Below are 22,888 nucleotides of genomic sequence, written 5' to 3'. Positions count from 1 at the left end.
GGGGAAGGATAGATTGGTCAGATTAGAGTCTGGCGTAGTAAAAAGGGGTATACAATTTGTGGAGGTTGGTGACTTGATTGTCTTACAGCTGAACTCTGTGGTCCTGAGGCTTCCGGCTTGCAAATGTGGCCAGCTGATTCGGGGTTTTTTTGAGATAGCGATGCAGATGGTTTCCTTCACGGGGTCTCTGTCTGCAGCAGCGATAGGCCTAGGTGGTTATGGCCAGCAGGCAGGATTTGAAACTTCCAAGGTAGACTAGAGAGAAAGAGAGAGGGACCCCACTTGGGTCTTCTCTGGTCAGTGTCTAGTTGCTTGTCTGGTCTGCAAAGAGAGAAAAAGCAGCTGAAGCACACAGATGGTGGGCCTGTCACATGACCATCACCCAGTGTGTATCCACACTTCGAACGTAATCAGTTCATGTCTAGGAATTCCCTTCTCTCAAGCAGGGTCCCATTGTTCAAGTGATTTAGGTTTGAGTGGTTCAGCTCCACCAGTTTAATGTCCCAAGTGATTGTCTTGTTAATGGGGACAGGACAGGTAGTTCACTCAAAATTCCCAGGTCATTGTTTTGCTGGGGACTGAGCAGACACTACATCTCCACCTCGATGCATTGTAATGTAGGATAGAGTGGTGCAAATTACGGTGGCCACATTAGCTGCTAGCAGACACCTTTTATCTGTTCCATTTTTCCTTTTTTAGAATTTAATTCAGATTTCCAGCCGGCGGAATAAAAAAATCATTTGGCATAGCATGCTTTCATGACGACCTGCAGAAATTGGGAAAGATCAATTATTTCCAATATCTCCAATTTTAATTACTTTTTTAAAAGTTAATTTCAATTTTTTATTAACTTTATATGATTACATTTTTTTCATTGTTTCTTGAGATAAGTGTCGTCGGTAAGGCCAGCAATTTTTGTCCATCCTAAATTGCCCTTAAGAGGATGGTGGTGAGCCGACATCCTGAACTGCTGCAGTCCATGTGTAGGTACAGCCGCAGAGCTGTTCGGGAGGGAGTTTCAGGATTTTGACCCAGTGACAGTGAAGGAACAGTGATATAGTTCCAAATCAGGATGGTGTGTGACTTGGAGGGTAACTTGCAGCTGGTGGTGTTCTCGTGCATCTGCTGCCCGTGTTCTTTTAGGTTGTAGAGGTTATGGGTTTGGAAGATGCTGTCGAAGGAGCCTGAGAGAGTTGCTGCAGTGCAATTTGTAGATTGTACACATTGTTGCCACTATGTGTTGGTCGTGGAGTGAGTGAATGTTTAAGGTAGTGGATGGGGTGCCGATCAAGAGTGCTGCTTTGTCTTGGATGGTGTCAAGCTTCTTGAGTGTTATTGGAACTGCTCTCATCCAGGCAAGTGGAGAGTATTCCATCACACTTCTGACTTGTGCTTTGTAGATGGTGGACAAGCTTTGGGGAGTCAGGAGGTGAGTGCTCGCTGCAGGATCCTAGCCGCTGACCTGCTCTTGTAGCCATGGTATTTATATGGCTAATATAGCTTCCAACCTCATTGTCTGGCAGACCCATTGTTTCAGCCTGTTCCTGCCCCATTAAATTTATTTCTTCCCATCTTGACTCTATCTTTTATCCCCTGGTCCAGTCTCTTCCCACCTACATCCGTGACTCATCTGACACTCTACGTCATTTTGATCGTTTCCAGTTTCCTGGCCCCAACCGCCGCCTCTTCACTAAGGACATCCAATCTCTCTACACCTCCATCCCCCACCAGGACGGTTTGAGGGCTCTCCACTTTTTCCTTGAACAGAGGCCCAACCAGTCCCCATCCACCACCCTCCTCTACCTGGCTGAACTTGTTCTCACATTGAACAACTTCTCCTTCAACTCCACTCACTTCCTTCAAGTAAAAGGTGTTGCTGTGGGTACCCGCGTGGGTCCTAGTTATGCCTGTCTTTTTGTGGGATATGTCAAACATTCCTTGTTCCAGCCCTACTCAGGCCCCTTTCCCCAACTCCTTTTCCGGTACATTGATTACTGTATCGGTGCCGTTTCCTGCTCCCACCCCGAACTGGAAAACTTTATCAACTTTGCTTCTAATTTCCACCCTTCTCTCACCTTTGCATGGTCCATCTCTAACACTTTCATTCCCTTCCTCGACTTCTCTGTCTCCATCTCTGGGGATAGGCTGTCTACTAATATTCATTATCAGCCCACCGACTCCCACAGCTATGTCAACTACACTTCTTCACACCCTGCCTCCTGTAAGGACTCCATTCCATTCTCCCAGTTTCTCCGTCTCAGACGCATCTGCTCTGATGATGCAACTTTTCACAACAACGCTTCTCCTATGTCTTCCTTTTTCCTCAACCGAGGATTCTCCACCACTGTAGTTGACAAAGCCCTCAACCGTGCCCAGCCCATTTCCCGCACCTCTACCCTCACCCCTTCCCCTCCCTCCCAGAACTGCGACAGGGTTCCCCTTGTCCTCACTTTCCACCCCACCAGCATCGTCATCCAAAGGATCGTCCAACGTGATGCCACTACCAAACGCCTCCCCCTCCCCTCCCCTGTCAGCATTCCGAAGGGATCGTTCCCTCTGCGACATCCTGGTTCACTCCTCCATTACCCCCAACACCTCGTCCCCTTCCCAAGCAATCGCAGGATGTAATACCTGCCCCTTTACCTCCTCTCATCATTATCCAAGGCCCCAAACACGCCTTTCAGGTGAAACAGCGATTTACTTGTACTTTTTAATTTAGTATACGGTATTCGCTGCTCACAATGTGGTCTCCTGTATATTGGGGAGACCAAACGCAGACTGGGTGACTGCTTTGCGGAACACCTCCGCTCAGTCTGAAAGCATAACCCCGAGCTTCCGGTTGCTTGTCATTTCAACACCCCCCCGGCCCCTGCTCTCATGCCCACATATCTGTCCTGGGCTTGCTGCAGTATTCCAGTGAACATCAACGCAAGCTCAAGGAACAGCATCTCATTTACCGATTAGGCACACTACAGCCTGCCTGAACATTGTGTTCAATAATCTCAGAGCATGACGGGACCACCTTTTTATTTTTAGTTATTTTTTATTTCATCATTAATTTTTTTTACATGTGCCTACCCACTTTTTTTACATGTTTGTGCTTTGGGCCAGGACTGTTCATTTTTCTCAGTTAACACCCTCTCTGCACTAACGCTTTGTCTTTCAGCACACCATTAACATACCGTTTGCCTTTTATTTTATTTAGAGATACAGCACTGAAACAGGCCATTCGACCCACCGAGTCTGTGCCGACCATCAACCACCCATTTTATACTAATCCTACATTAATCCCATATTCCCTACCACATCCCCACAATTCTCCTACCACCTACCTACACTAGGGCTAATTTACAATGGCCAATTTACCTATCAACCTGCAAGTCTTTGGCTGTGGGAGGAAACCGGAGCACCCGGCGGAAACCCACGCAGTTACAGGGAGAACTTGCAAACTCCGCACAGGCAGTACCCAGAAGCGAACCCGGGTTGCTTGAGCTGTGAGGCTGCAGTGCTAGCCACTGCACCGCCCATTCCATGACTTTCTGGTCAGTTATTCTCTACGACCCTCTGTCCTATCAACACCTTCCCTTTTGATATCTCTGGCCTCACCCCTGCTTTATTTGCTTAAAACCTATTACATTTCTAACATTTGCCAGTTCTGATGAAGGATCACTGACCTGAAATGTTACTTCTGCTTCTCTCTGCACAGATGCTGCCAGACCTGCTGAGTATTTTCAGCATTTCTTGTTTTTATTTCAGATTTCCAGTATCTGCAGTGTTTTGCTTTTATTTACATGACTACTCCAGTTCAGTTTCTGGTCAATGGTAACCCCCCCCCAGGATGTTGATAGTGGGGGATTCAGCGATTGTCATGCCATTGAATGTCATGGGGAGATGGTTAAATTCTCTTGTTGGAGGTAGTCATTGTCTGGCACTTGTGTGGCGTGAATGTTACTTGCCACTATCAGTCCAATCCTGCATATTGTCCCGGTCTTGCTGCATTTCTAAATGAACTGCTTCTGTATTTGAGGAGTCACGAATGGTGCTGAACATTGTGCAATCATCAGTGAACATCCCCACTTCTGATCTTATGATTGGAGGAAGGTCATTGATGAAGCAGCAGAAGATGGTTGGGCCAAGGACCCTGAGGAACTCCTGCAGTGATGTCCTGGAGCTGAGATGATTGACCTCTAAAACCGCAACCATCTTCCTTTGCGCTAGGTACGACTCCAACCAGCAAAGAGTTTTCCCCCTGATTCCCATTGACTGCAGTTTTGCTAGGGCTCCTTAATGCCATACTCGGTCAAATGCTGCCTTTGATGTCAAGGGCAGTCACACTCAGCTCAGCTCTGGAGTTCCCATCTTTTGGGATGGGTAATAAATGCTGGCCTAGCCAGCGATGCCCATAATCCCACAAATGAATATTAAAAAAAAAAAATTCTAGGGCTTTCATGTCACACTTGCAAGCATCCTTAAAGTGGAACTTTGGGTCCCCCACTGGTTGTCCGCTCCTGACTACCTCACCATACTGAAGGTCCTGGGTATGGATTACAGTATAAGCTCTTGATTTCCTGATTTGACAATAGCTTTGGAACATAATTGTACTTGAGTAGAGTACCATTTTACACTCTGAGAATCTGTTACCTTTCACTTGTAGACTGTATTAATACAATGTATACAGCAGTCATTCAGGATAGTAACTGCATTGTGAATGAAAATGGCTTTTAGGCCAACATTACTTAAGATTTCTTCCAAGTTGAAGTTTGAAATAGCAGAATAACAATCTTTGAAATAGATGCCAGAAATAGATGTACATCTCAAGCTTACTTGTCAATTAAACTTGGTCAGTGTACTTCCAGGAATATGAATATAAAAGTCAAAGTTTCTTTTTGTAGTCTGTTGCAAATTAAAGCTGCAGTGATGTGGTTTGGAAAAAATGCTTGATCAATTGGAGTCAGATCTTTCTTGCAAAGCACAAGATAATTAAAGATAAAAGGGACCATTCAATTCATCTTAGTTCATCCATCCAAAAATACCAGAAATCCTCCCATTGTAGCATCCACTGGGTTTGAAAATGATTGCTGGAGTTTCATCACTAAATCTAGAAGTATCAAGAAGTTACTGATCATCCTAAATTTGACCTTCATTAGTTTGAACCCTGTTCCCTAATCCTATACATGCAATTTACTTTGAAGTAATTTTCCGCATTTACTTTTTCCATATTGTTAACTATAAATCTATAAGATGCACTTCTTTGCCCATCTCCTTTTAAGACTGAAAACCTATATTTTTTTCAAACTTTAACTCAGTTCTTGGACATTTGGAATCCGCCTCTACACTGCCACCAATGCTTAAATGTTTCCCTTGTGTTTTGTTAACTATAGAACATACAAACATAGAAAGAGTTATGGCACAGGAGGTGGCCATTTGGTCCATCATGTTTGTGCTGGCCAAAAGAGAGCTATTCAGTCCAAAATAAAAACAAATGCTGGAAATACTCAGCGGGTCTGGCAGCATCTGTGGAGAGAGAAGCGGAGTTAACGTTTCAGGTCAGTGATCCTTCATCAGAACTCTAATCCAGTCTAATCCCACTTTTCAGCTCTTGGTCCATAACCCTATAGGTTATGGCACCTCAAGTACATATCCAGGTATGCTTTAAATGCGATGAGGCTTTCTGCCTCATCCAGATGGATGAGATGTTAAACGGAGTTCCGAAGAAGGGTCACTGACCCGAAACGTTAACTCTGCTTCTCTTTCCACAGATGCTGCCAGACCTGCTGAGTGAATCCAGCATTTCTTGTTTTTGTTAAACTGAGGTCCTGTCTACACTCTCAGGTGGATGTAAAAAATCCCATAACACTATTTTGAGGAAGAATAGGGGAGCTGTCCTGGCCTATATTTATTCCTCAATCAACATCACTTTTATATATAAAAAAAATTATCTGGTCTGTATCACCTGGCTGTTTGTGGGAGCTTGCTGTGTGCTAATTGGCTGTTGTGTTTCCTACATTACAGCAGTGACTACACATCAAAAGTATTTTATTGCTGTATTGTACTATATGTTGTCCTGAGGTTTTGAAAGGTGCTATATAAATGCAAGTTTTAAAAAATTATCTTAATGGCAGAGAAGGCTCGAATGGCTGAATGTCTACTTCTCCTATTTCTGATCTTATAATAGTAGAATCCAACCTCTGCAATCATAGATGAACTTATTGGTGTCTCAGTAAGTGGGGTTAATTCTTCCCGCACACCGGATATTTAAGCAGCTCTTCCCCAGTAGGAATGTGCTGATTGTACATCAGCTGCTTTGAACTTTGTAAAGCTTTTCTTGCAATCAGTATATAAAGCAACTGTTCTCAATGTAGACACTTTGGAGTGTCAGCAGGTGGGAAACCAAGTGAATCCCTTCCCACAGGTAGTATTAAAACAGTTTCTCTCCAGTGTGACTATGCTGGTGTCAGTCGGTGGGGTGATTGATTGATTGAACCCTTTCCACAAATGGAGCGGTGATTGGAGTCTCACCATTATGAACATGCTGGTGTGTCAGTAGGTGAGGTGAGCGAGTGAATCACTTTCCAAACTCAACTGGTGAGAGGCCTCTTCCCAGTGGAATGTATCCATGACTTTCCAGTTCAGATGGGCAACAAGCCCCACAGTTACATTATTTCAGATGGGTGCATGAATCACAGGAGACAATTGACTGAAGTTGCATTCGCATAAAACGCATGCACTGTTTCTCACTGCTGGTTTTGGTGCTGTTCCCTTCTACATTCAGGTCTGATGATGTACAATGACTCTATCAGATCTTGAAGCGATGTTGCCAGTTCTCTAAAAGCAGCTCAGTTGGTCCCACTCACCCGCCTTTACCCCATAGCCCTGCATTTTTTTTCTATTCAGATAATTATCCAATTCCATTTTGAAAGCTGTGTTTGAATCTGCCACCACCATTCTTGGACAATGCATTCCAGATCCTAACCACTCATTGCATTAAAAAAAAAACAGAACTGAGCATAGCACTTAAGATATAATCTGACCAGAGCACCCTATAGTTTGAACGTGATTCTTCTGACTTGTATTCTGCTGTTCTGGCTGTTTAGATCAACATTGTTCACTTAGTTGATTGCTGCTCTGCATTGGCTGGACATGTTGAACATCAAATGTACAAAAATTTCTAGGTGTCTTTCAACTGAGATGAGGTCGTTGAAATGAGACGAGACACATGTGAAGTATAAACACCAGCACAGACCAGTTGGAAATAATTTCTATGTTGTATATTCTATGTAACTTCATCATTAAAACACCAGTCATGGAGTGTATGTATCACCCAGTTTTTCTTCCTAATTTTGTCTGCCACTTTACTAACTACTGTAATTTGTCCACCTTTTTCTTTAATAGTTTCAATACTGCTTTCTTCGATGTCGGTGCCTCTTTTACCAATTTGCATTTTGGGACTGAGTATGAAAAGTATAATCTTTGTGCGTTGGTCACAGGCATAGCTAAGCTCGGAGATAGGTTGAAGTTGCTTTGGATATGCCAGAAAGAGGGAGAATCAAAATACCTCTGAGGTGTGGTGCTCAGTAGCTCAACTTCAGATGAGGAATTGTTGAATAACTTGTACCATGGAATTTGCTCAGGCTAAACATTATTTAGGATTTCCCATGTTAGAAAAGACCTTAATCTCTGGATGAAACAACTGCTTTCTAGGTGTTGAAAACTAATTGGGGAATATAGAAATTACTTGACTGCACATTCAGTCTCAGCATTGGTATTGGTGACCATAAATACTTTATTACTCGATGCCTGCTTTTCTTTTCCTACTTCGTATTTGCCAATAATATGGGCAATTTTTCCAAAATAATTTGGCAGGAGGATTCCATACTTAACAATAAATTTTTCTGTCGTAGCAGCGATCCTGATTCTAAGTGTAGCTGACTGGCACTGACTTGGTGAGGATAACATAAGATTTTATAAAGGTGCATGACCAGTGCTGTGGCTGAAACGATTGCAACTTGCAAGTTCAAATTGCACCTCGGATGATGATGCTGCAGACAATAAAGATTTGATGGCCGATTCGGTCACTTGAGTTATTTGAGGGACTGACACTAACATCAACATTCAAAATGTTCCTGGAGGATGGCTTCTCATTTCTTCAGCCAGTTCAACAGGTTCTGTTTGAATCTGCTTCACCATGCTTCAAAGAGAGGTTCCTTGTAACATTTATAATGCTTTTACTTTGAGAAAGCTGTCGCTCCAGACAGTGGGGGTCTTGTTCTGTAAACAGTTGTCTGTATAAATATGTGGCCTTTTGGAACAATGACCACCTCCTGTGGCCTATGCTGGTTCAGTATTTCATGCTGATGAATAGGACAGACTCTGCATCAAATTCCCAGTGTGCCTGCTGGTTTCTGTTCCTGCTGCAATGATCCTCCTGAACGAAATCTTTGGATTCTCACTGACACTGGAACAAGGAAAGAGAATGGCATGTGTTGCTTTGGTATCGCTTCTTGTACCCACTCTTACTGAGCTTAAAGGTAAACGTAACCTCAATGGCTGTCTGCTACAATAAAGCCTAACTGGATTTCACATGTTCTTTAAAATCCTGGTGATTGTCTCATCATTGCTGTGTCTTTCTTCCTGCTACTCCTCCCAAACACGAGATGACAGCTAGTTACATTAACATAACTAAAACAAAAGGATCCTTTTAAAATGTTAGCACCAAGATTATCCTGAAGGAAAATCAATCTGAAGGCTGTTCCCGAGCACTTGTGTATTCCATGGCAATGGAGAAGTCATTTGGGTAATATCCTAACGTTTGATTTCTTTATTTTTTTTTAACAACAGCCCTTGTGACAGTTCTTGAAAATAATAAGTCTGTACTCTGAATCAGAGAATCAAAAACAGCTGCATATATTTAATTAAAAAATGTTTTTAGGATATCTTCTAAGAATGTGATATGGGCAACAGATGTAAATTTCTGAATAATCATGCATGAGTTACCATTGATTTCTGAGGATTATTGTGTTGTTTATTACAAAGTTCAGGAGATTATTGCTTACTGAGCTGAAAGGGTTCCAATGCAGCATAAAAACCATAATTAATTACTCATTATGTCAGAGCTATTATGTCAGAGCTTGGCCATGTGAGCCGCATGGAAGATGGCAGGATCCCCAAAGACACATTGTACAGCGAGCTCGCCACTGGTATCAGACCCACCGGCCGTCCATGTCTCCGTTATAAAGACGTCTGCAAACGCGACATGAAATCGTGTGACATTGATCACAAGTCGTGGGAGTCAGTTGCCAGCATTCGCCAGAGCTGGCGGGCAGCCATAAAGACAGGGCTAAATTGTGGCGAGTCGAAGAGACTTAGTAGTTGGCAGGAAAAAAGACAGAGGCGCAAGGGGAGAGCCAACTGTGCAACAGCCCCAACAAACAAATTTCTCTGCAGCACCTGTGGAAGAGCCTGTCACTCCAGAATTGGCCTTTATAGCCACTCCAGGCGCTGCTTCACAAACCACTGACCACCTCCAAGCACGTATCCATTGTCTCTCGAGATAAGGAGGCCCAAAAGAATGTCAGAGCTAGTGCAGAAAAATATGCTTTTATAATAGCACTATAATATACTTTGCAGCATCTTGAGCTAGTTTAATAGGGGTAGACAATAGATCAAAGGTAGAATAAGGCAATTCCACCTCCTTTTGACTGGGAGATGTCCATTACTTGCATAAACACCTGAGTGTGAATTAAATTAAGGAAAAGCTAAAGCTGTCTTCGGCTTTTTCTAGTACCTATCACATCATGTGCCTTGATTTCTGTTTGCTTCTGCTGTACGTTCTCGTCGTCCCTGCCCAAAAAAAGCACAATGTAGAAGAAAATCACTTTTTTAAAATAAAAATGTTGATCACCTTTTCAAAGATTTATATACAACAATCCACTGCCTGAAAGGGTGGTAGAGACAGAAACCTCATTGCATTTTAAGAAGTACTTGGATATGCTCTTGAAGTTCAGTAACCTACCAGGCTAGGGAACAAGAGGTGGAATGTGGGATTAGATTGGATTGCTCAGGGGCGACGCAGTGGTTAGCACCGCAGCCTCACAGCTCCAGCGACCCGGATTCAGTTCTGGGTACTGCCTGTGTGGAGTTTGCAAGTTCTCCCTGTGACTACGTGGGTTTCTGCCAGGTGCTCCAGTTTCCGCCCACAGCCAAAGACTTGCAGGTTTGATAGGTAAATTGACCATTGTAAATTGCCCCTGGTTTAGGTAGGTGGTAGGAGAATTGAGGGAAGGTGGGGATGTGGTAGGGAATATGGGATTAATGTAGGATTAGTATAAATGGGTGGTTGATGGTCGGCACAGACTCGCTGGGCCGAAGGGCCTGTTTCAGTGCTGTATCTCTCTATGACTCTATGACTCTTTTTCATCTGGCACAGACACAATGGGCAGAATGGACTCCTGTGTTATAAATTTCAATGCGTCTATGAGCAAAAAGTATGCATGAAATTCTGATTAAATATAAATGAATTGCAGCATAAATATTGCATGATTTACATAAAGTCTGAAAGTAGAGCAGAGTTACGTCAGGCATCCTCTAATGCCCGCAGAGGCAGAAACCAGAAAAGGACATAACCACAGGAGGGTAGCCAGAGACTGCACACACCTTTGTATATATAAGGGGATAGAGACAATCCGTAATCAGCCTACATCATGGGTAGACCCTAGCAGAGCAGGGCACAGCTCACCTGTAAGTTTGGGATATGAACATAAGCACAGACACAGAGGTGAATGAGGAGAAAATCTAGTTTAGGGAGCAAAATCAATAGTGTTTGGAAAAATACATATGCCATAAGTATTAATTGTATAGTAATCGAGTATTGTATTCAAGTGGTAGGCATTAACTATGGATTCACGTATAGATATATAGAAACTGTGCTTGTTGGGTTTAGAGGTACATGTTGGTAATATGTAAAGTGTGTAAAGGTTCGGTTCCACTTCTATCCTTCGCCGCATAGCTATCTGGAATAGAACAGAACCAGCCTCCATGATAGAACAACAAAGATTGCCACCTCAGTTCTTTTAAATTATGGCATTGAAAGACTACTTTTGTATGTTATACATTATTAAAATTTTTGGAAAGCAGAATAAAATAAATCTTGGGTGAATTAACTACAGAACACCACTTAGTTTCTGGACTAATGACACTGAAAAATTAACTTCTTGGAAATATTATGAATGTGTAGAACCGTGATATTTAAAAAGAATCCTCGAGTTGGTAATGCTGCTGTGCTCCCAGTGAAATCAATGGGCGGCACAGTACCACTAATGATAACATCTGTTTTTATTTGCTCAAGTGACAGTGGTGTCATGTTTCTCAATCTGTTACTGTTAACACGCAGAATCTTAGAACAGTACAGCACAGGAGGCCATTCAGCCATCAAGTCTGTGCTGGCTGTCTCAAAGAACAATCCAGTGAGTCCTACTCTCCTGCTTCTTCCCCATAATCCCTGCAATTTTTTTCATTCAAGCATTTATCCAATTCCCTTTTGAAGGTTACTGTTGAATCTATATCCATCATCCTATCAGGAAGTGAATTCCAAATCCTAACCATTCATTATGTAAAAAAAGCTTTTCCTCCTGTTGCCTCTTTTTTTTGGTAATCACCTTAAATATGTGCCCTCTATTATCGATCCTTCGCTGGAATCTAAAATATCTACTATTTCCTCTAAGGAACATCGGAACGGGAGTAGGCCATTCAGCGCTTTGAGTCTGCTCTGCCATTCGTTAAGATCATGGATGATCTGATTGTGGTCTCAACTCCACTTTCCTGTCTGCCCCATTTAGCAAGATCACAGGAGATTCACAAATGAAATATGATATTCTATAAATTATCCCTAAATCTAAGTGCTGGGTCATCAGTTGGGCCATATGTTTAGGGATACTGGTTTATTAAAACTTAAGTTTTGTGGAAATGAATAGGAAATGATTTTTGTATTTTGAAATGTGATATTAACTTGAATTGTGGTAAGTTCAGACGAGTGTTTCACCCTGATATGCACTTTGGTCACAACACGCTGAAGTAACAGAGTATAAGCAACACAGACAACTTTGTTCACAATCCTTTCTTTCCTATTCCTTTCTCGCTGTAAGCAATTTATAGTTAAACAATTGTCTTATTTCCTCCAACAGATATATTGCATATCATTTGTGAATGAAAATCCAATGCATTTATTGAAAAGAAGACCTGCATGTTAACATTTCTCAATAAAGAACGGCATAAGGTATTGTACTAGTTATTTATTTAACCATTGCTTGTGTTTTGTGCGGCATCGGTTTACTGTCTTATATAAATGCCGGTTAATGAATGGTACCTAACATCACAAGATAAATGTGGATGAGGAATATCATTCAGCCCGTCATAATTCATCCAAAAACATGTTCTTGGGAGCAATGTGCAGGCACTCTTAAGGCCCATCATGCAATATCAACAACATTTCTGTGTCTCAGTGATTTAACTGCTTTTGTGTTATTTCTTTAGTTCTACTTCACAGAAATTGTGCCGCGTTTCAAATACTCGTCAGCATGTTCTATGTGAATAGGGTTTTTTGACATTCTGGCAGAAAACAGTGGCTTAATGTGGATACAAAATAGCTGGCTGTCTGAGCATATAAAAATGATGGAAAGGAAAAGACAAACTTGTTCATCTAGCCCATCCCTCACAGTCATATTACATTTATGCACCATGACTCCCAATTCTCTCACCCACCAGCAGTCATGTAATTTCTCAGGGGAGACAAGGAAACCTCTAGGCTAATTCAGGATGAAACAATTGTGGAAAGATGGGGCATTTTCACTTTGGCTGGCTTTAACTAATGGAGTGCTGCAAAGATCAGTGTGGAGGCCTCAGTTATTTACAATCTACGCTCGTGATTTTGACGAGGAGAACGAGAGTAATGTATCTAAGTTTGCTGACGATACAGTTAGATGGGAATATAAACTGTGAGGACGACACAAAGAGGCAGGTTAAGTGACAACAAGGTGACAGATGGAATATAATGTGGGGAGGTATGATATTCATTTTGGTAGCAAGAATAGAAAAACAGAATTTTTTTTAAAGGGTGTGAAACTTTTAAATGTTGATGTTCAGAGAGACTTGGGTGTACTCTTACAAGGAACAAAAAGTTGACATAACAATTAGGAAGGAAAATGGCATGTTGGTCTTCATTGCAAGGGGATTGGAGTACAAGAATAAGGAAGTCTTGCTACAATTGTTTAGGGCTTTGGTGAGACCACAACTGGAGTACTGTGTGCAATTTTGATCTCCATACCTAAGGGAGGATATAGTGGCAGTAAAATGAAGATTCGCTAAATTGGTTCCTGGGATGAGGGTTGTCCTACGATGATAGGATGAGTAAAATGGGCCTATACTCTGTGGAGTTTAGAAGAATGAGAGGTGATCTCATTGAAACATACAAGATTCTGAAGGAGCTTGACCGGGTTAATACTGGTTGTTTCCCTGGCTGAGGAATCTAGAACATAGGGGTACAGCCTCAGGATAAGGTGTCCTTCATTTAGGACTAAGATGAAGAGAAGTTTCTTCATTCTGAGGGTTGCGAATCTTTGAAATTGTCTACCCCAGGGGGTTGTGGATGCTCTATTGTTGAATATATTCAAGATTATGATCAATAGATTATTCTCGGAATCAAGGGATATGGAGCGCGGGCAGGAAAATGGAGTTGAGGTAGAAGATCAGCCATGATCTTATTGAATGGCGGAGCAGGCACAAGCGGCCAAATGATCTTTTATTTCTTATGTTTATATGTATCACACCTGTGCTCGCTGACCTACATTGGCTCTTGGTCCAGCAATGCCTCGTTTTTAAAAAAATTCTTACCTTGGTTTTCAAATCCCTCTATTTCTGGAACCTCCTTCAGCCCTACAACCCTCCAAGATCTCTGGACTCCTCCAGTTCTGATTTCTAGAACTTCCCTAATTTTCATAGCTCCACCACTGGCGGCCTTGCCTTCAAGTGCCTTAGCCCTAAATGCTTAAGACACTCCTTAAAGCCTCTCTTTTGACCAAGCTTTTTGCCATCTAAATATCTGCTTACATGGCTTGGTGTTAAAATTTGTTTGACAACACTCTGGTCAAGTTCCTTCGCGCATTTTACTATGTTAGTGGAAATTATTGGTGGTAATTCCTCCAGCCATCAAAGACAATTAAAATAAATTCTAGGAGACCACAGTGACTGAGAGGTATATTCTCATGCATCTTTTGTATATCAGCCTCAGCTGCAACTCCAACATCTCTCTCTTGAATAATTGCAACAAAACTGCACAAGCCAGCAAGTTCTTCCAGAGTTTGATGGCCCTCTGCAAAAAAAAAAAAACACTTGATATCTAGGCTGGTTCTGTGCTTAGGAATCTTATGTGCATGTATGTCCCTTAATTTTACTGACCTATCTGTTTCAGTTTGTCTTCATATGGACACAGTCTGATTCTTTATTTTAAATGCCTCACTTGAATCTCCCTGAACTCTATGCTTTTTTTTACAGAAATAAAAAGACCCAGTGCTCTCAAATCAATTGTGATAACTAAGGGCTTCTAGACGAGGCCTAACCAAGGTCTTATACAAAGACATTATAGTGCTTCTTGTTTTATATCTGATTGTCCTAGCAATACATCCCAGTACTCTTTATTTATTATGTCCTTGCAGCACTGATCATGAATCTTAGACTCGTGCAGTAACTGTAACACAGAGGTCTCTACTCAACAGACTTCAGGTCAGAGCGCTGTGTGGCATGTATAGGGCAGCACAGTGGTTAGCACCACAACCTCACAGCTCCAGCGACCCGGGTTCAGTTCTGGGTACTGCCTGTGCAGAGTTTGCTAGTTCTCTCTGTGACCGTGTGGGTTTCTGCCGGGTGCTTCGGTTTTCTCCCACAGCCAAAGACTTGCAGGTTGATAGGTAAATTGGCCATTGTAAATTGTCCCTAGTGTAGGTAGGAGAATTGAGGGAAGGTGGGGATGTGGAAGGGATTAATGTAGGATTAGTATAAATGGGTGGTTGATGGTCAGCACAGACTCGGTGGGCCGAATGGCCTGTTTCAGTGCTGTATCTCTCTATGACTCTAAATGCCTGACATTGGCCCTACCTATGTGCTTAAATAAATCACAGTTTTGATGCATGCTCAGAACATTGAGCAAATCATTGGGCTGCAAAACAACATCAACCTGGAGCCCTCCCAGCACCCAACCAATAGGAATGAATTACATTTAAGGAAAATGATGATTTGTCATCACACACAGGCTATAATAGAGCTTATGTCACTTAAGGTAGTGTACCTTTACATTTTTTTTTTATTCGCAGCATCACTAGAAGCACTGCTTTCCCAATTATGTTTAATGGACTATAATAAATGTTGATTTAATGTGTGCTGCTAGTGTGCAGTGCAAATAATTTGCAACTACGAAGATCAGTCCTTAGGCCGCCAACTCCATGTGAGGAACTTTCAGCTCTGGCGGGCGCAGAAAATGGTTGGTATTAAATGGAGTACCTGTTATACACCTGCCAGATCTTCCTTTGCATTGATGACAGCCTTGGAACCACAGCCCCTGTAAATCTGCCCATAATTAATTTTTAGTCCCTGCTATTTGTGCTGACCTTCCCTATCTTCCACATAACAAATCTCCATTTTAAATGCGAGTTTTGTACATGCAGCCAAAGTTTGAAAATTCTACCCCATTTTTCCATTCATTCAATCTAGTATAGGCTAATGTTGTACCAATATTCAAAAAGAGCGCTAAGTCAGAAGTTACAGGCCAAATTAGTTTTACTTTAGTTATAGTTACTTGAATGGATCATTAGAGATACTCTACCACCCAGACAGAGAAGGAGTTATTAGAGACTCTCAACGATTTCGGGAAAAGGTCATGTCTTGCCAACCTGGTTGAGTTTTTCAGGAGGTAACGTTGGCAACATAGTATCATTGGATTTTCAGGAGGTGCCAAACAATAGACTAATTTAAAATATACAGTCCTGTCTGTTGGAGGGCAGATCTCGAGGTAAGTAAGGAAATGTCTGTATTTTCATAGGCAGAGGGTCGTTATAATGGTAGTGGTTCTGTGTGGAGACCGCTTACTAGTCAAGTCTCACAGGGATTGGGGTGGGGACTATTGCTCTACATTGTCTATAGTAATGATCTGAATGGAGAAGTTGTGGGAACTGTCAGTGAATTTGTGGATGGCACAAAGATTTTTTTTTTGTTAGAATCCTAGATGAGGAAAAGACTAAATCAGATCTAAATGGAATGGGGAAATGGGCCTATGTGTGGTAGGTTTAATGTCAATAAATGTAATTAATATAAATTGTAGGATAGAAGCTCTGAAGTTAACATATTTTAATGAAGCCATCAAATGATTCGTCGGTATGTGTAATGTGGTTGCGATTTTAGATTAGATTAGAGATACAGCACTGAAACAGGCCCTTCGGCCCACCGAGTCTGTGCCGAACATCAACCACCCATTTATACTAATCCTACACTAATCCCATATTCCTACCAAACATCCCCACCTGTCCCTATATTTCCCTACCACCTACCTATACTAGTGACAATTTATAATGGCCAATTTACCTATTAACCCGCGAGTCTTTTGGCTTGTGGGAGGAAACCGGAGCACCCGGAGAAAACCCACGCAGATACAGGGAGAACTTGCAAACTCCGCACAGGCAGTACCCAGAATCGAACCCGGGTCCCTGGAGCTGTGAGGCTGCGGTGCTAACCACTGCGCCACTGTGCATCAAAATGCTGGTTCCGATTGTCCAACGCTTAAATAATTTATTTCTCTTTATTCTCTCGCTCTCTTGCTCTATTCTTGAAATCATTGGTGCACAAACAGGATTAAAGTTCAATAAATCTCTTGAGACTTGGTATCTCTTGCTCACTCACTCTTTAAATTTGCTCTGGGTTTATTGTGCTGAAAAGACATGAGATGTTAAACTGGTGAGCAAACATGTTGATGAACTTTTCTTTTGTCACTACTGCTAGTCTCAGTTTTGTTCATGGCGTCAAATTTGTAGATTCCAGTCCCCCTCCACTCCAAAGAACAGTTGTTAGCTAAAAGCAGTGAAGATGCCATGTTAAGAATTGTACACCTTTGCACGGTGGGAAATGGAAACAAAAAGTGTTTCCTGAACTGGCATTTTGAATGGAGGTTTGTAATGTGAAAGAAAGTAAAGGTCAGCACCACCAGCAATTAGTTAAAAAAAAAAAGTGGATTTACAGCGGCTGTAACATGAATTTAGTTTGTTGCCATGCAAATTACCCAGCTAATCTATTGAATATAACACGAGAATGCTTGGAGCCTGGTAATGGATCATGAGAAGGGTCTGATTGCACAACATACGTAATGTCTCTGCCTATGAGGAAGAGGGTATGTGACAGAAAAATAAAACAAATAAGCCACAGGGGAATGATGTCTAATGTGTTCTGGCTTTATTACATTTCTGTGGAATCAATGTCGGAAAACGTATTAACCTATTCTATGTTTGTTTTGATCAGAGCTCCAGTTGTCACCTTTCCTTGATTGCCTCAGTTCCAGTGGCACCTCCTCTGTTTGGTACTTGATGTGATAAACTTCTGCTTGCCAACACCAAGAAGAATGGGCCAGAAAGGAGGAAAATATGACTTTTATGTTGGCTTGTCATTAGCCATTAGCTCCAGCATCTTTATTGGAGGGAGTTTCATTCTGAAAAAGAAAGGTCTCCTCAGACTGGCCAAAAAAGGGTCAATGCGAGCAGGTGAGATATTATTCACAAAGCAGTCCAGTAGCAATGTTCTAATATGTAAATGAAATGAAGCTTTTGGATTACTATTCCTGCACCTGCACCACCTTCTTAGAGCAACTAGGGATGGACAATAAATGCGATATTGTCAGTGTTGCCCACAACCTAAGGACAATGTTTTGAAAATCTGTTTTGTTTCCATTTAGCATATAATGTTTTCTAAAGTAATTACTCATTTTAAGTAATTATGGCCATAGAAATTCATCTTTGTGTGAAAACACAGCTGGCCAAGATATTTGGTGGATGCTTAAAATTCATTATGCAGCATAAAATGTGTTGTACCTCTCCCTTGTGTGTTTTATCTGGAGATAATTTCATAGAAAGAGTCCATTCAGCCATCATGCCTGTGCCAGCTTCTTGAAAAAGTTATCCAATTAGGCCTACCCCACTGCTCTTTCTCCATAGTCCTGTAAATTTTGCCCCTTTCAAATATTTATCCAATTCCCCTTTATAAGTTATTATTGAATCTCTATGATACTGATGCAGAAAATCTCAAGTTTAGTTTCAGGAAGTTTTAAGATCACGCTGCCTCAATTTACTGAATCCTGTACCCTTTCAGACAGTGCATTCCAGATCATCGCAACTGGCTGTGCAAATTTTTTTCCTTATCTTAACTATAGTTCTTTTGCCAATTATCTTAAATCTGTGTCCTCTGGTTATTGACCCTTCTGCTACTGGAAATATTTTCATAAGATCTTAAGAATTAGGAGCAATAGGCCATTTGGCCCCTCAAGCCTGCCCCACCATTCAGTAAGATCATGGCTGATCTGATTGTGGCCCGAACTTCACTGTCCTGCCCCCTTTGCCCCCCCCCCCCGCCCAGTAACCTTTGACTCCTTATTTACTCTATAAAATCATTCAAGATTTTGAAAACCTCTATCAAATCTCTCCTTTACTTTCTCTGCTCTAAGGAGAACACTTTCAGCTTCCCTAGTCTCTCCACAAAATTGAAGTCCAGCATCCTTGGTACCATTCTAGTAAATCTCTTTTGCGCTGTCCAAGGCCTTAACATCCTAAAGTTTGTTGGCCAGAACTGGATCAATACTCCAGCTGAGGCCTAACAAGTTTTTAGAAAGGTCCTTTTATAACTTTTTTTGCTTTTGTATTTTATTCCTCTATATAGCCAAGGACTCTATATGCTTTATAAAGTGTCCTCAGATTATCTTGCCACTTACAAACAATTGTTTACATGCACCCCCAGAGATTTCTGTTCCTGTATCCCTTTTAAAATTGTACTGTTTAAATTGTCACTTCCAAGTCCCAACTTTAATTTGAATACATATTCTGATATTATGCAGCAAGACTTGGACAACATTCAGGCTTGGGCTAATAAGTGGCAAGTAACATTCAGGCCACACAAGTGCCAGGCAATTACCATCACTGAGTCTCCCACTATCAATATCCTGGGTGGTTACCATTGATCAGAAACTGAACTGGAGCAGCCACATAAATACCATGGCTACAAGAGCAAGTCAGAGGCAGGAAATTCTATGGCGGGTAACCCACCTCCTGACTCCCCAAAACTTGTCCATCATCTACAAGGCACAAGTCAGGAGTGTGATGGAATACTGTCCACTTGCCTGGATGAGTACAGCTCCAACAGCACTCGAGAAGCTCGACCATCCAGGACAAAGCAGCCCGCTTGATCGGGTAACTCATCCACGACCTTCAACCTTCACTCCCTCCAGTATTGATGCACAGTGGCAACAGTGTGTACCATCTACAAGATCCACCGCAGAAACTCACCAAGGCTCCGTCAATAGCACCTTCCAAATCCTCTGGAAGAACAAGAGCAGCAGATGCATGGGAACATCACCACCTGTAAGTTCCCCTCCAAGCCACACACTATCCCAACTGGGAACTATATCGCCGTTCCTTCGCTGTCGCTGGATCAAAATCCTGGAACGCCCTCCCTAACAGCACTGTGGGTGTACCTGCACCAGATGGACTTCAAGAATGTGACTCGCCACCACCTTCTCGAGGGTAATTAGGGATGGGCAACAAATGCTGGCCTAGCCAGCGATGCCCACATCCCATTAAAGAATTTTTAAAAAATGGGCGATGGAAGGGGTCATTGACAGCGCTATCAAGCGGCACTTGCTCAGCAATAACCTTGTCACTGATGCTCAGTTTGGGTTTCGCCAGGGCCACTCAGTTCCTGACCTCATTATAGCCTTGGTCCAAACACGGACAAAAGAGCTGAATTCCAGAAACAAGAGTGACTGCCTTTGACATCAAGGCAGCATTTGACCGAGTATGGTATCAAGGAACCCTAGCAAAACTGGAGTACATGGGAATCTGGGGGGAAGCTCTCCTCTGGTTGGAGTCATACCTAGCACAAAGGAAGATGTTTGTGATTTTTGGAGGTCAATCATCTCAGTCCCAGGACATCACTGCAGGAGTTCCTCAGGGTAGTGTCCAAGGCCCAACCTTCTTTAGCTGCTTCATCAGTGATGTTCCCTCCATCATAAGGTCAGAAGTGGAATGTTCGCTGATGATGGCACAATGTTCAGTACCATTTGCGACTCCTCATGTCCATATGCAGCAAGACCTGGACAAAATCCAGGCTTGCCTGATGTGTGGCATGAATGTTGTTTGCCACTTAAGTGCCAGGAATGACCATCTCCAATAAGAGAGAATCTTATCTCCCCTTGACATTCAATGACATTACCATCACTGAATGTCCCAATATCAACATCCTGGGGGTCACCATTGACCAGAAACTGAACTGGACCAGCCATATATATGCTGTGGCTACAAAAGCAGGTCAGAGGCTAGGAATTCTGTGGCGAGTAACTCGCCTCCTGTCTCCCCAATGCCTGTCCACCATCTACAAGGCATAAGTCAGGAGTGTGATGGAATACTCGCCATTTGCCTGGATGGGTGCAGCTCCAATAACACTCAAGAAGTTCAACACCATCCAGAACAAAGCAGCCCACTTGATTGGCACCCCATCCACGACCTTCAACATTTCACTCCCTCCACCACCAATGCACAGTAGCAGCAGTGTGTACTGTATACAAGATGCACTGCAGAAACTCACCAAGGCTCCTTCGACAGCACCTTCCAAACCTGCGACCTCTACCACCTAGAAGGACAAGGGCAGCAGATGCAAGGGAACACCATCATCTGCAAATTCCCCTCCAAGTCCCACATCATCCTAACTTGGAACTATATCACCGTTCCAGGATTTTGACTGAGCGAAGGAACTCCCTTCCTAACAGCACTATACATATACCTACACTCCAAGGACTGCAGTGGTTCAAGAGGGCAGCTCCCCACCACCTTCTCGAGGGCAATTACGGATGGGTAGTAAATGCTGGCCTAGCCAGCGATGCCCACATCCCACAAACGAATAAAAAAAAAACTAACTAGACTCATGTTTTCATTGGAAGGACTGCTTCAGTAGCTCAGTTGGTTAATCCACAGCCTAGACACTAAAGAAGGTGACAGACCAGATAGGTCCCACTTTTGATCTGTGGCCTGTTTTGAGTTAGCTGTTTCAGTTGGAATGCTAGCCCAGTGATGCTGAATTTAATTGTACTAAGATGAGGAAATATCAACCAGGTTTGTACTCATGATTGCCTCACAGTGAGCCTGGATGTCAAGCGAGGGAAGAAATGTGCTTGGCAGTTATGTCCACAATGTCAAACTGCCTGCTGATCATTGTTTAAGCTCACATGTGGCAATAGGACACATGCATGAGGTGCTACATGGTGCCTGGTGACCATGTAAGTTGTACTTAATCATGAGTCAGTACTTTCAACAAAAATTGTAAAGAATGATTTGTGGTGGGGGAGGGGGAAAAGAGGAAAAACTGAAGGAATCAGGTGGCTATGTGAAATAAATATTTATGTGCTCCCAAATGAACAAGGACTCTTCCCCTACTCCTAAATAGCTCCAGTTCCACTGATGAGAAGGGGATTTTCTGAAAAATAAATTAAGGCAGTGTTATTTAAAAGCTTCCTGAAACTGAACTGAGAATTTTCTGCATCAGTATCGTGGAGAAGGCAACTTATAAATTCTGTAGTAGGCTGCCCCTGTACTCGGCTCCTGCTTATTGCATGAATTTATTTGTGTACTAGAGTTATTGCTGATTACATACTTTCTGTATGTATTGTTTTCTGTTAATCTACAGGTCAGGGAGGACATGCATATCTTAAAGAGTGGCTGTGGTGGGCAGGATTGTTGTCAAGTAAGTATTAGAAAGCACATTGTAGTTTTTCTAATTAACAAATTGCTCTTTGGCTACAGTTTTTCCTCTTTCTGCCATTTCATCCCCTCTCATTCTTGAAACTATTGATTTCTCAAAGTTAGGTGGTAAAGTAAGCTGTGAGAGGACGCAAAGAGGCTTTTGACAGGCTGTGAGTGAGCAAGAATGTGCAGATGGAATATAATGTGGAGGAATGTGAAGTTATCCACTTTGGTAGGAAAAACAGGATGTGTTTTAAAAGGTGAGAGACTGGGAAATATTGGTATTCAGAGGAAGCTGGGTGTCCTTGTGCACAAATCACAAAGTTAACATGCAGGTATAGTAGCAATTAGGAAAGCAAATGATATTTTAGCCTTTATTATGAAGGAATTGGAATATGAGTAAGAATGTCTTACTGCAATTGTATAGGGTCTTGGTGAGGCCACACCTGGCGTAGTGCTTACGGTTTTGGTCTCCTTCCCTAAGCCTTGGAGGGAGTGCAATAAAGCTTCACCAGACTGATTCCTGGGATGAGGGGGTTGTCCTATCAGTGGAGATTGAGTAGTCTAGGCCTATTCCCTAGAGTTGAGAAGAATGAGAGGTGATCTAATTGAAATGTATAACATTTTTAAGGGGCCTGACAGGGTGGATGCTAGGACAATGTTTTCCCTGGCTGGGGAGTCTAGAACTAGGGGTCATAGTCTCAGACTAAGGAGTCAGCCATTTAGGACTGAGATGAAGAGAAATATCTTCACTCAAAGGGTTGTGAACCTTTGGAATCCTCTACTGTAGAGGGCTGTGGATGCTCAGTTTTTCAAGTCCGAGATCGACAGATCTTTGTATACTAAAGGAATCTAGGGAT

The 22,888-nt window shown here is 42.4% G+C and overlaps 1 protein-coding gene across 2 annotated transcripts in view; it reads left to right on the top strand.

The window, feature by feature from the left end:
- Positions 1-22,888, top strand: part of nipa2 (NIPA magnesium transporter 2) — a 42,772-nt gene that overhangs the window by 8,545 nt on the left and 11,339 nt on the right. The window contains exons 2-5 of one of the 2 annotated variants that reach the window (XM_068033258.1): positions 12,180-12,271; positions 14,706-14,772; positions 17,551-17,789; positions 21,973-22,029. In XM_068033258.1, coding sequence (XP_067889359.1) covers positions 17,651-17,789; positions 21,973-22,029 — 196 coding nt within the window. In that variant the 5' untranslated portion in view covers positions 12,180-12,271; positions 14,706-14,772; positions 17,551-17,650. The remainder of the gene's footprint in view (positions 1-12,179; positions 12,272-14,705; positions 14,773-17,550; positions 17,790-21,972; positions 22,030-22,888) is intronic. The other variant, XM_068033257.1, reaches the window with a different exon arrangement.

The sequence above is a fragment of the Heterodontus francisci genome, chromosome 6, assembly GCF_036365525.1.
Source record: "Heterodontus francisci isolate sHetFra1 chromosome 6, sHetFra1.hap1, whole genome shotgun sequence".
Classification (NCBI taxonomy): domain Eukaryota; kingdom Metazoa; phylum Chordata; class Chondrichthyes; order Heterodontiformes; family Heterodontidae; genus Heterodontus; species Heterodontus francisci.
The sequence above is the reverse complement of the archived record's forward strand: the minus strand, read 5'-3'. Positions and strand labels throughout refer to the sequence as shown.